Source organism: Salmo salar, chromosome ssa04, assembly GCF_905237065.1.
Source record: "Salmo salar chromosome ssa04, Ssal_v3.1, whole genome shotgun sequence".
NCBI lineage: Eukaryota > Metazoa > Chordata > Actinopteri > Salmoniformes > Salmonidae > Salmo > Salmo salar.
Genome location: NC_059445.1, coordinates 25,573,565 through 25,591,122, shown reverse-complemented (window position 1 = coordinate 25,591,122; position 17,558 = coordinate 25,573,565). Strand labels below are relative to the sequence as shown.

The following is a 17,558-nucleotide window of genomic DNA, read 5'->3' as shown; positions in this document are numbered from 1 at the left end:
TAAATCTGGGTATTCCTCCAAAGCTCCATTGTCCTGAGTCTACACAACTCTGCCAGGACCTAGGATCAAGGGAGATACTAAAGTGTTTTAGTACTATATCTCTTGACACAATGATGAAAATAATCATGGCCTCCAAACCCTCAAGCTGCATACTGGACCCTATTCCAACTAAACTACTGAAAGAGCTGCTTCCTGTGCTTGGCCCTCCTATGTTGAACATAATAAACGGCTCTCTATCCACCGGATGTGTACCAAGCTCACTAAAAGTGGCAGTAATAAAGCCTCTCTTGAAAAAGCCGAATCTTGATCCAGAAATTATAAAAAACTATCGGCCTATATCGAATCTTCCATTCCTCTCAAAAATTTTAGAAAAAGCTGTTGCACAGCAACTCACTGCCTTCCTGAAGACAAACAAATGTATACGAAACGCTTCAGTCTGGTTTTAGACCCCATCATAGCACTGAGACTGCACTTGTGAAGGTGGTAAATTACCTTTTAATGACGTCAGACCGAGGCTCTGCGTCTGTCCTCGTGCTCCTAGATCTTAGTGCCGCTTTTGATACCATCGATCACCACATTCTTTTGGAGAGATTGGAAACCCAAATTGGTCTACATGGACAAGTTCTGGCCTGGTTTAGATCTTATCTGTCGGAAAGATATCAGTTTGTCTCTGTGAATGGTTTGTCCTCTGACAAATCAATTGTACATTTCGGTGTTCCTCAAGGTTCCGTTTTAGGACCACTATTGTTTTCACTATATATTTTACCTCTTGGGGATGTCATTCGAAAACATAATGTTAAATTTCACTGCTATGCGGACGACACACAGCTGTACATTTCAATGAAACATGGTGAAGCCCCAAAATTGCCCTCGCTAGAAGCCTGTGTTTCAGACATAAAGAAGTGGATGGCTGCAAACTTTCTACTTTTAAACTCGGACAAAACAGAGATGCTTGTTCTAGGTCCCAAGAAACAAAGAGATCTTCTGTTGAATCTGACAATTAATCTGGATGGTTGTACAGTCGTCTCAAATAAAACTGTGAAGGACCTCGGCGTTACTCTGGACCCTGATCTCTCTTTTGAAGAACATATCAAGACTGTTTCAAGGACAGCTTTTTTCCATCTACGTAACATTGCAAAAATCAGAAACTTTCTGTCCAAAAATGACGCAGAAAAATGAATCCATGCTTTTGTTACTTCTAGGCTGGACTACTGCAATGCTCTACTTTCCGGCTACCCGGATAAAGCACTAAACAAACTTCAGTTAGTGCTAAATATGGCTGCTAGAATCCTGACTAGAACCTAAAATGTGATCATATTACTCCAGTGCTAGCCTCCCTACACTGGCTTCCTGTTAAGGCAAGGGCTGATTTCAAGGTTTTACTGCTAACCTACAAAGCATTACATGGGCTTGCTCCTACCTATCTTTCCGATTTGGTCCTGCCGTACATACCTACACGTACGCTACGGTCACAAGACGCAGGCCTCCTAATTGTCCCTAGAATTTCTAAGCAAACGGCTGGAGGTAGGGCTTTCTCCTATAGAGCTCCATTTTTATGGAATGGTCTGCCTACCAATGTGAGAGACGCAGACTCAGTCTCAACCTTTAAGTCTTTACTGAAGACTTATCTCTTCAGTAGGTCCTATAGTCTGGCCCAGGAGTGTGAAGGTGAACGGAAAGGCTGGAGCAACGAACCGCCCTTGCTGTCTCTGCCTTGCCGGTTCCCCTCTTTCCACTGGGATTCTCTGCCTCTAACCCTTTTACAGGGGCTGAGTCACTGGCTTACTGGTGTTCTTCCATGCCGTCCATGGGAGGGGTGCGTCACTTGAGTGGGTTGAGTCACTGACGTGGTCTTCCTGTCTGGGTTGGCGCCCCCCCTTGGGTTGTGCCATGGCGGAGATCATTGTGGGCTATACTCGGCCTTGTCTTAGGACGGTAAGTTGGTGGTTGGAGACATCCCTCTAGTGGTGTGGGGGCTGTGCTTTGGCAAAGTGGGTGGGGTTATATCCTGCCTGTTTGGCCCTGTCCGGGGGTATCATCGGATGGGGCCACAGTGTCTTCTGATCCCTCCTGTCTCAGCCTCCAGTATTTATGCTGCAGTAGTTTACGTGTCGGGGGGCTAGGGTCAGTCTGTTACATCTGGAGTATTTCTCTTGTCTTATCCGGTGTCCTGTGTGAATTTAAATATGCTCTCTCTAATTCTCTCTTTCTCTCTTTCTGTCTTTCTCTCGGAGGACCTGAGCCCTAGGACCATGCCTCAGGACTACCTGGTATGATGACTCCTTGCTGTCCCCAGTCCACCTGGCTGTGCTGCTGCTCCAGTTTCAACTGTTCTGCCTGCGGCTATGGAACCCTGACCTGTTCACCGGACGTGCTTGTTGCACCCTCGACAACTACTATGATTATTATTATTTGACCATGCTGGTCATTTATGAACATTTTAACGTCTTGACCATGTTCTGTTATAATATCCACCCTGCACAGCCAGAAGAGGACTGGCCACCCCTCATAGCCTGGTTCCTCTCTGGGTTTCTTCCTAGGTTTTTGGCCTTTCTAGGGAGTTTTTCCTAGGGAGTTTTTCCTAGCCACCGTGCTTCTTTCACATGCTTTGCTTGCTGTTTGGGGTTTTAAGGCTGGGTTTCTGTACAGCACTTTGAGATATCAGCTGATGTACGAAGGGCTATATAAATAAATTTGATTTGATAATCAAGGTATAATGGGAGCTATAATCCAGTGTCGTTATTACTTGGATTAACTGCTTTCAATTGAGAAAGATTGCTTCCGTACCCCACTTCCGTGATTGTAGAAGAAAACGTAACTTTGTGGAGTTATGCTACAGATCAGGAATCAAATTAAAAGTAGGCTACTCACCACTTTGTCCATGCTGCTACAGACTGAAAGATCATGTGTGTTTATATAGGACGTTTACACATTTCCTGTAACAAAACATTGGAGTTTAACAAATTACAACAGTGCGCAATCGGAATTTCGTGGAAAACTACATAACATTTGTATTTATTGCAGATCCCCATTAGCTACTCTTCCTGGGGTCCAATCACGATTATGCAATTACATACAAAATAAAACAGTACATAACACAACATATTATTACACTCTACTTGTCATTGGCGTCGTAAGTATAGGACCAAGGCGCAGCGGGTAAAGTGCTCATACTTAATTTATTTAAAGATAACACTTAAACAAAAGAAACAAACAACGAAAAACAGTTCCATAAGGCACACAGGCTATACAGAAAATAACCACCCACAAAACACAAGTGAAACAAACCTCAACTAAATATGGCCTCCAATTAGAGACAATGACAACCAGCTGCCTCTAATTGGAGATCCTACCAAAAACCCAACATAGAAATAGAAAACTAGATTTAAACATAAAAATAGAAAACATAGAACCTAAACCAAAAACACCAAAACACACAAAACAAACACCCCCTGCCACACCCTGACCAAACTACAATGACAAATAACCCCTTTTACTGGTCAGGACATGACACTACTCTAACACAACATATCTATAATACAAAATCAATAACACAGTAGTATAACAATATTAAAATGAACATGCATAACATAAATACACAGAATGATAAATGAGGCTCATGTTTTGCTACCAAATAGCATCGACATGGCATATTTCACAAATGTTTAAATGTTTACTCACAATAATGTTATAATAATGGCACATTGGCACAAAAATGCATGACCACAGTCTAAGGCATAGAAAGGTTGTTAGGGAACATTTTGAGTCCACATGATTTAAGATACACTTACACAATTTACAGTATACTGTCTCAGAGTGAAACACTGTGCATTATGTACAGTATACAGTATACTGAAATATAAAAACATTCAACCACTAGATGGAGGAAAAGGATTGGAAGAAAAGACCAACGTTTTCTATAAACAAAGCTGGAAATGTATAGGATTTTTAAATAAAAAGTTAATTCACTGTTTACAGTCATTGTTTTTAAATTTGAAATGTACAGCTGTCTGGCATGCAAAGTGACAGAACAAAAGGTCACACACTTAAACTCGCTAAATAGAGAATCCACCAACCAATTACAGTGGTTTCTCCTATTGACCCTAGAAGTAGGTTACATTAAAACTACAATCTGGAGTTGTGTTTCTGGAGAAATGTTTCTGAAGAAATGTTTCCACTCTCAAACTTATAGAAGCAGCTGTGGATTCAAGGAATGATAGTTTACACAGGTATTCTGAAGCAATGCATTATTTGTTTACAAAGATTTAAATGACAACAAAAACATAAAACGGGGAATGGAGTAATATACCATCATATTGAGTTGTGATAGGGTATGTAAAACATTTATATATTTCAAGCATGGGTATTGATGTATTGATGACTGTTAAACATCAGGAAATATACACATTTTATGACTTAAAATGAAATGTATGGGTAAGTCGTTGACTTAATATATTGAAGCTCAGTACAACATGTTTATTTTTTATCAGTTTGAATAAGTAAAGAGATTATTTTAAAATAGTTGAAAAGTGAATTATATCTTCATATTCAGTCTCAGTAACTACTCTGAAATAGAGTAGTATAATATGAAATAGCCTACAGTGCAACTCACTATGGTATCGTCAGATTTTGTATTTCCGGGTCACAGTAACCTGTGCTAGCACAGACACAGTGGGGAGAACAAGTATTTGATACACTGCCGATTTTTCCTACTTACAAAGCATGTAGAGGTCTGTAACTTTTATCATAGGTAGTACATTTCAACTGTGAGAGACGGAATCTAAAACAAAATCCAGAAAATCACATTGAGTGATTTTTAAGTAATTTATTTGCATTTTATTACATGACATAAGTATTTGATCACCTACCAACCAGTAAGAATTCCGTCTCTCACAGACCTGTTAGTTTTTCTTTAAGAAGCCCTCCTGTTCTCCACTCATTACCTGTATTAACTGCACCTGTTTGAACTCATTACCTGTATAAAAGACACCTGTCCACACACTCAAACAGACTCCAACCTCTCCACAATGACCAAGACCAGAGAGCTGTGTTAGGACATCAGGGATAAAGTTGTAGACCTGCACAAGGCTGGGATGGGCTACAGGACAATAGGCAAGCAGCTTGGTGAGAAGGCAACAACTGTTGGTGCAATTATTAGAAAATGGAAGAAGTTCAAGATGACGGTCAATCACCCTCGGTCTGGGGCTCCATGCAAAATCTCACCTGGTGGGGCATCAATGATCATGAGGAAGGTGAGGGATCAGCCCAGAACTACACGGCAGGACCTGGTCAATGACCTGAAGAGAGCTGGGACCACAGTCTCAAAGAAATCCATTAGTAACACACTACGCCGTCATGGATTAAAATCCTGCAGCGCATGCAAGGTCCCCCTGCTCAAGCCAGCGCATGTCCAGGCCCATCTGAAGTTTGCCAATGACCATCTGGATGATCCAGAGGAGGAATGGGAGAAGGTCATGTGGTCTGAGACAAAAATAGAGCTTTTTGGTCTAAACTCCACTTGCCGTGTTTGGAGGAAGAAGAAGGATGAGTACAACCCCAAGAACACCATCCCAACCGTGAAGCATGGAGGTGGAAACATCATACTTTGGGGATGCTTTTCTGCAAAGGGGACAGGACGACTACACCGTATTGAGGGGAGGATGGATGGGGCCATGTATCACGAGATCTTGGCCAACAACCTCCTTCCCTCAGTAAGAGCATTGAAGATGGGTCGTGGCTGGGTCTTCCAGCATGACAACGACCCGAAACACACAGCCAGGGCAACTAAGGAGTGGCTCCGTAAGAAGCATCTCAAGGTCCTGGAGTGGCCTAGCCAGTATCCAGACCCGAACCCAATAGAAAATCTTTGGAGGGAGCTGAAAGTCCGTATTGCCCAGCGACAACCCCGAAACCTGAAGGATCTGGAGAAGGTCTGTATGGAGGAGTGGGCCAAAATCCCTGCTGCAGTGTGTGCAAACCTGGTCAAGAACTACAGGAAACGTATTATCGCTGTAATTGCAAACAAAGGTTTCTGTACCAAATATTAAGTTCTGCTTTTCTGATGTATCAAATACTTATGTCATGCAATAAAATTCAAATTAATGACTTAAAAATCATACAATGTGATTTTCTGGATTTTTGTTTTAGATTCCGTCTCTCACAGTTGAAGTGTACCTATGATAAAAATTACAGACCTCTACATGCTTTGTAAGTAGGAAAACCTGCAAAATCGGCAGTGTATCAAATACTTGTTCTCCCCACTGTATATACAAAGGCTGCACTAATGTAGATAGAGCACGACATGCTCTGATAGGAGTGTCACGGCTGTCTGAAGGATCGGACCAAAATGCAGCGTGTTCGTAGTTCCACATTTATTTATTCCGTGAAACTAAATGCTATACACTTGAAACACAAACAACAAACCGTGACGCAGAGAGGAAAACACACTACTCAAAAGATAATCACCCACAAACACAGGTGGGACAAACAATTTAAATATGACCTCCAATTAGAGGTAATGAGGATCAGCTGCCTCCAATTGGAGATCAACCCAAACACCAACATAGAAATACAAAACTAGAAACTGAACATAGAAATAAAAAACAGACCAACACCCCCTGTCACGCCCTGACCTACTCTACCATAGAAAATATTAACTTACTATGGTCAGGACGTGACAAAGAGAGTGTACAGTGTCTGCAGGAAAAAGTGATTGCATTCTTAAGGGAGGATGTGCTACATAGATAAGGACAACCAATAAATGCTCCATCATAATAAACAAAACAAGCTAATTAAGAGCTACAATTTAGCCCAGACCTACCTTTTGCGAAAAGCGTTAAGAGGAAAATGTCACTCAAGATCAAATGGCAAATCAAGATCTATCCCTCAGCAAGTTTTTTTTCGATACAACATACATGGTGAAAGGAAAACATTTTATGGACCTTTTGTTTCTAAAGGAGCCTAACAGCCATTGGTTCTAAGGAGTAGGTGGCTTTATCTCAAACGCCTGCTTTTTTTAATATTATGTACACAGCTGCTATCCGCTGGCAAGCTAAACAATGACCAGCTCAAAAGATACAGGGGAGGCACCTACATTTAAACAACAGAACAGACAATATTGAAAATAAGCTTTGGCACAGCAGTAGCATTGCAAACACACTAGTGAATTGTTTTAAAAGATATGTTCCATTTGTTTTAACCAATACATTGGGATTTGGGACAAAATACACTTGAAAAGAGGGATTATCCCGATCCTGCTATTTACTCAATGCATAGTTATTGAATTGGTCCTTATCAGTGGATGTCATCGAGTCCTCTATTTGACAGGTCTGTGAGAATGACCTACAAAGAAAGCCTGAAACTATAACATCAGCGCAACAGTTCCAGGGGATTTTTCTCCATTAACAACTGTGCCTCTAAAAGGTTGTTAGAATGAATATTTTTTTTCTTTCATTTTGTTTCAACATCCTCTTTATGATAAACCGTCCTCTACAGAATGTGAGTTATCCCACCGTTTTTCTCCTTCATGCTGTGTCAACATCCCCGCTGCCAGCATTGCGATGTAACAGGAGTGTATCATAAACTGATGTCAGGGTACACAACTCCAATTCTGGTATATCTGTTCTGTGCGACTCCAATTCCGGTATATCTGTTCGCTCCTCCTAGGCAGGGAGAAGGAGGTAGGGGAGGGAAGGACAGAGAGGGACAGGGAAAGAAGGGGCAGAGAGAGGGGAGATAAAAGAGGTTAGGAAAGTAACACAATTAAAAAAGGATCTTATGCTTCTTCATTATAAACGTTGTGCCAGAGGAAGGAAACAGGATATGCCTGACACTCTCTTGTCTACTCAGTGTTGCCAACTCCTCAGTAAGGAAAGTAGCTATTGGCTGTTCTAAAAGTCGCTAAATGACATAGTCACCTAATTTGCCATGTGCATGTAATTGTGATGGACGCTGTAGGAGAGAGGAATAACGTCGTGGGAGAGACAAAAAGTGAGTAAAATACACCCCAAATATGTTTAGAACTACAAATGAGCAAGCTGCAGAGTGGCACACACATCGAATAAGAACCAGATATTTGAGGCCATACTCCTCCTTCAGCCCTTTTTGGACCCCATTGTTAATCCCCGTCATAACAGAGGCATTGTCAGTCCCTATCCCCAGGAGTTTCTCTTTTTTAAGACCACACTTCGAGGAAAGCCACAACAGCACGGGCTATAGATTTGGCATCTCTTCCCTCCAACTCATCAAGCCCCAGAAATGTTGATACAATTGTCTGCTTGGTGCCACTAAAGTACCTTATCACAACCCCCAGTTCCTTGGAAATACTTACATCCGTGGACTCATTGAGGAAGAGGCTGAAACGCTGGTCACCCACATCTGCGACCAACTTTTTCAGAAAGTATGGTGCTAGAACACCATTAATAATTTCTGTGCACTTTGTCCTGTGCATTTTGAAGTGGGTAGCAGTAGTGGAGTCTGAGAAAGCAGCTCTACATGCTTCTCCAATGTGATCACATGCCAGCATGGAACAGTGTTCAGCAATAGCTAATGCCATGGTGGCCTCAGCCTTTTTTGCAGAGTCAAATTTTTTTAACCATAAATGGCAGCTTGTTTTGGGTGGAACTGTTATCAGGCTTTACCTTTTGAGTATGTTTTTGAGTTGTCATGTGCCCGTGTATCATCTCCAATAAACGGTTTCAACCAGCCTTTGAATTCAGGGTTTGATTCCCAGTCCTTTCTGTATTTTTGAGTGTACAGTTTAGACTGAGACATGATGAGCTAGCCAGCTAGAAGTTTAGCTTATGTCACAGAGAGGCACACACACAGTACACAAGGTGAGTAAGTGACTGAGGCTGTGTGAGTCAAATGCAGTGATTTATTTTTGTGTAGTGATTTATTTTAGACAAAGAACCTTTTACATTTACATCCCGCAGCGGCGGCTTTCTGCATACGCGATTCATTTGCAGTCTGGACTCGGAGAGGTGAACATCTCCTGCTCTGACTGCATCTGGGAGCGCCTGCTGCGCGAGGACTTGGCCGCCTGTGAGTGCTTTGGGATGGGGGTGGGGCCCACGGCAGCACCCGCTGCTCGTTGAGAAGAGTAAGAACGATATGTGCTTTCACGTCAGTCTCCAAAAGTCTCCAATAACACCAGAAAAAGTCGCTCGATGTGTCGTTAGTCGATTTTTTTTTTTAAATGTGTCGCTAGAGGGGTCTGAATACTTGCTAAATATAGCGACAAAATCACTAAGTTGGCAACACTGTGTCTACTCTCATTGTTCTGCAGTAGGTAACTCAACAGTCAACACAGCACATCTAGAACCTTTTCTACAGCTAGTGGGAGGAATCACGAAGCCTTACTTTAAAAGTCCACAGACTTTGCAAATACTGTAAAAGACTAAAGGCATTACTAACCAAATGTTATTTGTTACATACGCCGAATACAACAGTGAAATGCTTACTTACTGTACAAGCCCTTAACCAAGAATGCAGTTAAGAAAAATAAGTGTTAAGTAAACAATAGATAAGTGATTTTTTTAAAGTTACAAATAATTAAAGTGCAGCAGTAAAAGAACAATAGCAAGGCTATATACAGGGGGTACCGGTACAGAGTGAATGTGCGGGGGCACCGGTTAGTCGAGGATTGAGGTAGTATGTATATGTAGGTAGAGTTAAAGTGACTATGCATAGATAATAAACAGGGTGTAGCAGCAGCGTAAAAAGGGGGGGGGTGCAATGCAAATAGTGTGGGTAGCCATTTGATTAGCTGTTCAGGAGTCTTATGGCTTGGGGGTAGAAGCTGTTAAGTAGTCTTTTGGACCTAGACCTGGCACTCCGATACACCATATGTGCTGTGTGGCTTCTCATTGTGCAACCCAACCATATCATATGGGCAAAACTGGTTGCAATGACATTACATTTACATTTTAGTCATTTAGCAGACGCTCTTATCCAGAGCGACTTACAGCAGTGAATGCATACATTTCATCGATTTTTTTTCTTTATTTTTTTTTTCTGTGCTGGCCCCCCGTGGGAATCGAACCCACAACCCTGGTGTTGCAAACACCATGCTCTACCAACTGAGCTACAGGGAAGGCTGGCCGTGTATCAAACTCAGGTGGCCTCTGCTACTCAAGACCACATTAACACACTGGCACAGAGCTAAAGCCTACAGTTGTAGACATGAGGGCTGCAAAAGCTGCTGTATTTTCAATCAGCCTGTAGCATTTTTACTAACCTGATTATCTGTTCGTTTTTTAGGGGTTATCGTTGCATACTCAATGTCAGCTTGCACTCTTTCGGATGAATCTAAGAAGACAAATAAAGTAAAGTAAATATAGGGCTAGGGTGAGGTGTCACTAACTGACAGAGACATACAGACGCTCACCCTCCCAGGACAGGTTCTGTAAACACTCAGGACTCATTTGTTACTATGAGTACTGGTCTGTGCTTGCAGCCATTTTGGTGTCAGATAAGCCAAGCTATTCAAGTGATCATTGTCAGAGTGTGTGTGTGTGTGCCTTCTGCTTTTTCAACATTTTGAGAAGTTGTCTGGGATAACGACGCTGTCTGACCAAGCAGATGAAGTGTGGAAGATATGACACTTTATTTGACCTGCATCCTGTGTTCAAGCAAACATTTCCAACCTTTTCCAAAACACTGCCCTTGATTGTACATTTTTTAAATAAAAAAGGCTAAGCATGCTTTGACTTTGGGAAGTGACCTCACACCTCTAAAAGATAAATACCTGCCTTGTGAGTGTCCATTTCTACTCTTCTTTCGATAGACTGCAAGTCCAACCAGCCCTGAGGCAACCAAAACGCAGATCGCAGCAATAATAAACAAACCCCCAGTCATCTCATCACTGTCTGAAATAAAACGCAAGGTAATTATTTTTTGCAAAGTATGTTTTGAATGAGCTCAACTACACTTCACTTTCACTTGGTAATTGCTATTTTCTGGATGGCTTTAATTCAAAATGTCTCTTACCTGCATCATTAGGATGACCATCTTCGCTGCAACATTTTGGGACATGAACTGTCTCATTGCTGACAGGGTTAGCAGCCACACAGCTGTAGGTGGAGTTGTAGTTCTTTCCCTCTACCTCCAAACGGAGAGATAGATCGGTGGTGAGTTCAGGACTGCTGGTCTGGTTTAGTATTTCTTCTCCCCTGTACAAGGTCAAGGTCACCTCTTTATCGTTTTCCACAGAACACACAACACTACAGGAGCTGCTGTCACACTCTCTCAACTGAGGTTTGGAAACAACATCTGGAAGAAAAAATATGAATAAATTGGAATTGGAACCTATATTAAATGTGTTTGTAATATACAGCACACACACACGCACACGCACACACTTACTGTATACAGTGAGCTGAATTTTTGTTTTTTTTCCTTCATCTGTATTCTCCACAGTATAAACCCCAGCATCGTCTATCTGAAGTTCTGACAGAGTGAAGTATCTTGTAACATTGTTCAAGTGGAGGCGGTTTTCAAATCTCTTCTCCATTGTGATTTTGCCTTGTTTACCAGGGTACACATTTGCAATACTGCCAAGGTCTCCATAAAGTAAATTGCCAGACTTGATCACCCTCTCTGGAAAAGAGAAAGACTGTCCCACGATGCCTTTCACCCGCTGAGTCTCAGACTGGTCTGTTTGCTGAGAAGCACAGAGTACTGGGGAAAGAGAGAGACTCAATATCAACACAATGACTGCAGTCACACACTAAATCTCACAATACCTGGATAAGTGTTTAACATGTCAGTAACTGCATCCATATGATATTGTGATCTGATGTCAGACTGCACTGAAGATGACAATGACATTCAATAATTAGTTCATTTTTCTGCACGTCTGCAATGTCTGGAATGACACTACTGACTTGAGTATCACAGTCCTTCTTAGTTATTTACAGGCCTAATGTGATGGTTGGGGTCAAGAAATAATTGTTAGGACTAGAAGTTGAATATTTTGTCAGAAATTAAGTTCATATGGAAATGCATTCTCTGAGTGAGGGAAGTTCTCCCCAATTGACTGTTGTTTTTCCCCCAAAATAAAAGTCAATGATATCACTGAAAAAGACATGACTTTACAGAGATATTTCATTACCACCTAACATGATTAAATAGCCTAGATCTTATCCTTTGAATTTCAGGGTCAGAAGAACATTTCAGCATGATAGAGGACTATTGTAGGCATTAGCCTATGTGTTATTTGTTGAAACAAGGTTTTGTGTTGAGAACACAGAAAAATAGATCAGGGGCATGATGGTTGTCCTACTCGCAGTAGGAAAGAGGCAGGAATTCTGTACATATGGACACTGCAAATATATTCTGATTATAAGCAGCTGTAGCCTGTAGAAAGTGCCTGCTAAATTACTCAAATGTAATTATCTAGACAGAAGTAATGTATATCAATAATCAGTGGTGGAAAAAGTATCCAATTGTCATACTTGAATAAAAGTAAAGATACCATAATAAAAACTAAAAGTGAAAGTCATCCAGTAAAATACTACTTGAGTAAAAGTGTAAAAGTATTTGGTTTTAAATCTACTTAAGTATCAAAAGTAAATGTAATTGCTAAATTATACTTAAGTATCAAAAGTAAAAGTATCAATCATTTCAAATTCCTTATATTAAACAAACCAGACCGCACAATTTTCTTTTTTTTATTTACGGATAGCCAGGGGCACACTCCAACACTCAGACATCATTTACAAACTAAGCATTTATATTTAGTGAGTCTGCCAGATCAGCGGCAGTACGGATGACCAGTCATGTTCTCTTGATAAGTGTGTGAATTAAATATATTTTTTGTCCTGCTAAGCATTCAAAATGTAATAATAATTATTTCCTAAATAAAAAAGTGCTAACTGCAAAAGATTTTAAGGTTTTAGGCACAGCTGCAGGAAATAGTTTGGGTGTGGGGGTTCTTCTATTTTTTTCATTGACGGAGGGTGGATGTTTTTTTTCCCCGCACTACAGACGGCTATATCAGTCTGCTTATACACGACTATTAAAGGCCCAGTGCACTACTTTTGTGAAAAAAATACATATATTTTTTCCACTTCTGATTTTTCAGGGGGTGCTGCAGCACCCCTACTTCCCACTACTATATGGTTTAAGGTGTTGAGTAAGGTAGAACAAATGTTTCAGTGTCACATCCTCAGAGGAAACATAGTCTTAATGTAACCAATTAGGCATTAGGTTACCCAGATCATTAGCTTAATAATCTGGTTATAGGCTCATAGGCCCAACAGCATATTATTGGGCTTGTACAGTAACAACTTTTCAGTATTAGTTCTACAGGTGGATAGAAGAAAACTCAAGCACACGCTACGGACATAATGTATTTGTCCTCCAATAGCGAACTGTATACATTGTGTATCTGAATATGTGACTGTGTCTCTGCTTGTGAACACAGACTGGTTTCCTTTCCCATCAGTCTGTCACATCGTGTGGTCTGCTTTTTCTGTTACATTAGTGGTTTGACCACACTGAGAAGCAGCCCCACACAGTCTTCCCTGCGTACAGAGTCCCGTCTCACACACAGGCCTATGTGGTGAAATATGTTTCCACTGCAAATGAATATGTTAAACTGCAGCGAACAGAATAGTTCTCAGTAATGCTAAAGGTGTCACGTCCTGGCCAGTATATAAGGTTAATTGTTTTGTAGTTTGGTCAGGGCGTGGCAGGGGGTATTTGTTTTATGTGGTTCGGGGTGGTGTGTTTGTGTAAAGGGTGTTTGATTTAGTATTTCCGGGTTTTGGTTTATGTTTAGTTTATTCTATGGTTAGTCTAGTGTGTGTGTTTCTATGTTTGGTTGAATGGGGTTGGGACTCTCAGTTGAAGGCAGGTGTTGTCTATCTGCCTTTGATTGAGAGTCCCATATATTAGGGTGTGTTTGTATGTGTTATTTGTGGGTGATTGTTCTGTGTGTAAGCCGTATGCTTTACCAGACTGTTTGTAGTTGTTCGTTCGTTTTGTTATTTTGTATGTTCATTTTTGTAGTTAATAAAAATCAAGATGAGCATACACGTACCTGCTGCGTATTGGTCCTCCTTCACCGACAACAACCGTGACAAAAGGTCTACCAGTGACTCTTATAATTCTTACAGTTGTCTGATCTATGTAGACCTGCTAGGGGTCTTTGGATTTCTAAAAATGAAAGTGAAATTGCACTGGGAAAAGGAAGGCTATTTTGCATGGGTGGGTAGGCCTAGGAGTGTAACTACAGATTTTCCACATTGTTTTCACATTCTCTAAGCAAATTAACTATACAAATTGGTGATGAGACAATGAACATTGTGGTGATAGCCTCCCTAGTGTTGCATGTTCTTCAGCGCAATGAAGCTAGCCTCCGGCTTACATACTCCAGACACTTGATAATAAAGTATGTATACGGTATAAGCCTAATATCTTTCTGAGTTTATGTCTCACCCACACATACTCACATACCAAAGTCTTGTTCGTTTAGGATAAACATACTTCTCAGCATCGCCATAGGGATTGTAACAAAGGATAGACAACACACAGACAGCGACTTATGAGAAGAAAAACAGTTAAAAAAAAAAAGTATGCAATGGTTGAGGGGCTATTTCTGCAGCTGGCTACTGTAACAGTAAAACTGACACCAATTAACAACAAAGCATTGGCTATGCCATCAACTTGTAACTCACTGCAATTGTGAAACTGCAGTTACAGTATTTGCAGTATAATGGTTATTTTGAATGAGCAACTGCAGTATAACTGCAAAATAACCAGCGTTAGGACATAACCACTACACCAGGGGTTAGGCAACCATGGTCCTGGAGTGACGCAGGCTATTCATGTTTTTCATTTAACCAACCACAGGTGTGTTGAATTTAGGTAATAACTGAACTGATCAATTAGCTCAGCTGGTCAGGTGTGGTGCCTAGTTGGAACAAAATCCTCTATTACCTGAGGCACTCCAGGAACAGGGTTTCCTACCCCTGTACTACACAATTACTGAATTGTACAGGATAATATAATATTAACCCTGCCGTTACAAAAGTGACTCTAACTGTGTTATTTTGGACGCCGCTATTGCAGTAGCCATATAATAAAACAGCATGTGCAACTGCACAACTGCAATGATTTCTGTAGGGAAATATATTTCTCAATGGAAAATGACAGATAATTTCAAAACATCAGTTATGAGTTACTGAGTTATTGTTCCAAGAGCAGCTGGTAAAATGATGAGCTCCTAATATCTAGTATTAAGATATCAAATTTCAAATGATTGAGGAATTGTACATTTGAGAAAAACAAGTGAGTGAAAGATAAAGAAGGATTAAGAATACAACATCGGAAGACAACTTTTATCCAGATAACTCAATTGGATAGCTAACAAGCTAACAGTTGTTTACAGGTTGCTAAGAGTTTCTAGCTACTGGCTACCTGCTGCTAGCTAACAAATAACAAAAAGGACAATCAAAAAGGACAAAGGACAGAAAAACTAGTACCTAAACCTACACAACCAAGAGAAAACAATTCAGACAGAAAACAATCGTGGTAGGCTTTGTTTACATTCAGAAACATCTAGCTACAACTAGCCAAGTGCAAACCAACTGTAACATATACTGTATCCAGCTGTAATAAACTAAGATGGATACATTTACAAGCCCATACTCAGCAACCTTACAATCCAAAATGCAGAAGGTATTGCCAGTGAAGCAGGGAGGAAAAAATATAAAGAAAGAGCAAGCAGATACCCTAAGAGCAGAATTTATGCAACAAAAGTACAAAGAAATCAAGGTGGATCTTCTCATTTTCATTGAACGTCCAAATTCTTGGCATGCAGCCCTGCACAAGGAGAGCAAACAACTTAAGTAGAACTTTAAAGAATTTTTACTTAAGTACTTTACACCACTGCTGACCACATACTTTTGGTCATGCAGTGTTGCTCTTATAGCTCTTGAACGTCTTCATTCTCAGGTTTAAGACATTCAAGCTAGACACTTACACCCTAAAAACACAGTTTTTTTGTCCCACGCTATGACCAGAGGAACATCAAATTTGTGTTGGGCTGACCAGTGACCAGACCATGACCTTTTTAAAAAAGTACATTGCCTGTTCCAACGACCTGCCTGTCGCTCTTCCATCCATCTATGTAACAGACAGCCTCTGACCACATAATGACAGGAAACCACAAACATTTCCTGTTTAATGGCCCACTCGAATGTAGCTTAAATACCACTGAGTCTGAATATTATTTTTACATAATGACTTCTAGATATTGATATCCATTAAATAATTTCTTCATTTTGGGGATAAAGCCATGTCCATTGTCCTTCAATGATTCATCATGGAATTCCCAAGTCCCAACACCATAAAAGTGCATGTTTTACTATCACATCCATAGGCATTAGTCTTTTCAAACATCAATAGGCAGGCACTGTGAGCCTAAACACAGTGAACATGTGACTTCTGTCATTTGGCCAAAATTCTAATAGAACACAAATTAGTTTCAAATGACAAGCTACAGTCTCAGTCTCAGAGAACTATAAAAGGTTGTCAGCCTGTTGTTTCTAAAATATTAATAATCTAAATGAGTCTATGAATCAATAAAGTATTGGCATACTCTGTAGTTGGTGTATAGATCACAAACTTTTATATCCTACACCTCTTTCTTCCCACGAAAGAACTCTGTTTTAGAACCTACTCTCCGTTGTTATCTATCCCTTACTGTCTAATATTTGTCTAATGCTCGGACAGGATACGGGAGGATAGAGAGAGAGAGAGGAATGTTATTTTGGAATGAGTCTTAGCAATAGGCTACACACAGTGTAAATGTTGCACTGTTTAAATGATTTAGCATTTTAGAATTTGACCAATGTTACTAATTAAAACATTGAACATTTAAAAATAAAAACACTAGGCTACTTATCTATCATCTCCCACATACAATTTTAGTTAGTGCAGCAAATCAGTAAAAACAAAAGAAACATACCATTAATGACAAAATATAGCAGCATGAACGTCAGTCTGGCAAGCCTTCTCCATCCGAACAAATGGTTCATTCCTCTAAATCTTCAGCTGTTCAGTGGTGTGTGTTGTGAAGAACTGGAAAGATGTGATCTTGTCCTGGTACAGAGGAGAGAATAGACTCAACCAGACCAGCAGCTCTCTGTGATGTATTCATTAAGACGATTCTGTTGCAAAACGTTTCTTAAAAAGAAGGAAACAGAACGGGGACGGATATAACTGAATATATCCAATAGAAACTGCTGTTTTAGTTGAAACTGTTTGGACCAATGTTTACACCCCTGATCTCATCACCAGCCTGTCTCTCCCTCTGGAGGTAGAGAGATAACATTACAACTCCATCTACAGTGGTGTAGTTGCAAACCCTGTCAGTAATCACATCATCAACATCACAACAACCTGTGGAGATGGAGGCTTAGGAGAAGAAGTATGCGTGAGAAATTGGATAATCCATTACTGCCATCAGCTTTGAGCTCATTACATTATAATACCCATCCCTCTTGAGATAAATAGAGCGGTTAGTAGACTTGTTATGTAGTGACAAACCA

At 40.5% G+C, this 17,558-nt stretch overlaps 1 protein-coding gene across 10 annotated transcripts; it reads right to left on the bottom strand.

Moving 5' to 3' along the window:
- Positions 1-7,350: 7,350 nt before the first annotated feature.
- Positions 7,351-17,289, bottom strand: LOC106602779 (SLAM family member 5). Of its 10 annotated transcripts, none has more exons than XM_014195637.2 (6): positions 16,976-17,289; positions 11,365-11,679; positions 10,990-11,271; positions 10,752-10,805; positions 10,238-10,308; positions 7,351-7,661 (listed from the first exon to the last, which is right to left on the bottom strand). In XM_014195637.2, exons 1-6 carry the CDS (start codon positions 17,043-17,045, stop codon positions 7,524-7,526), a joined length of 930 nt encoding a protein of 309 aa, XP_014051112.2. In that variant the 5' UTR covers positions 17,046-17,289; the 3' UTR covers positions 7,351-7,523. The 10 variants fall into 10 exon arrangements, with proteins under 10 accessions (XP_014051112.2, XP_014051111.2, XP_045572710.1 ...); XM_014195636.2 differs by having other exon boundaries at positions 10,752-10,868; positions 16,976-17,286; XM_045716754.1 differs by having other exon boundaries at positions 10,748-10,805; positions 16,976-17,283.
- Between the last annotated feature and the right edge of the window lie 269 nt (positions 17,290-17,558).

What these genes read in the sequence shown, in the direction of transcription:
- LOC106602779 (XM_014195636.2), bottom strand. Translation starts at nt 17,045, where the DNA reads ATGAACCATTTGTTCGGATGGAGAAGGCTTGCCAGACTGACGTTCATG. An exon ending in GCTATATTTTGTCATTAATG is followed by an intron (nt 11,680 to 16,975) that starts GTATGTTTCTTT and finishes CTCTTTCCCCAG; the next exon opens with TACTCTGTGCTTCTCAGCAA. An exon ending in AATTCAGCTCACTGTATACA is followed by an intron (nt 11,272 to 11,364) that starts GTAAGTGTGTGC and finishes TTTTTCTTCCAG; the next exon opens with ATGTTGTTTCCAAACCTCAG.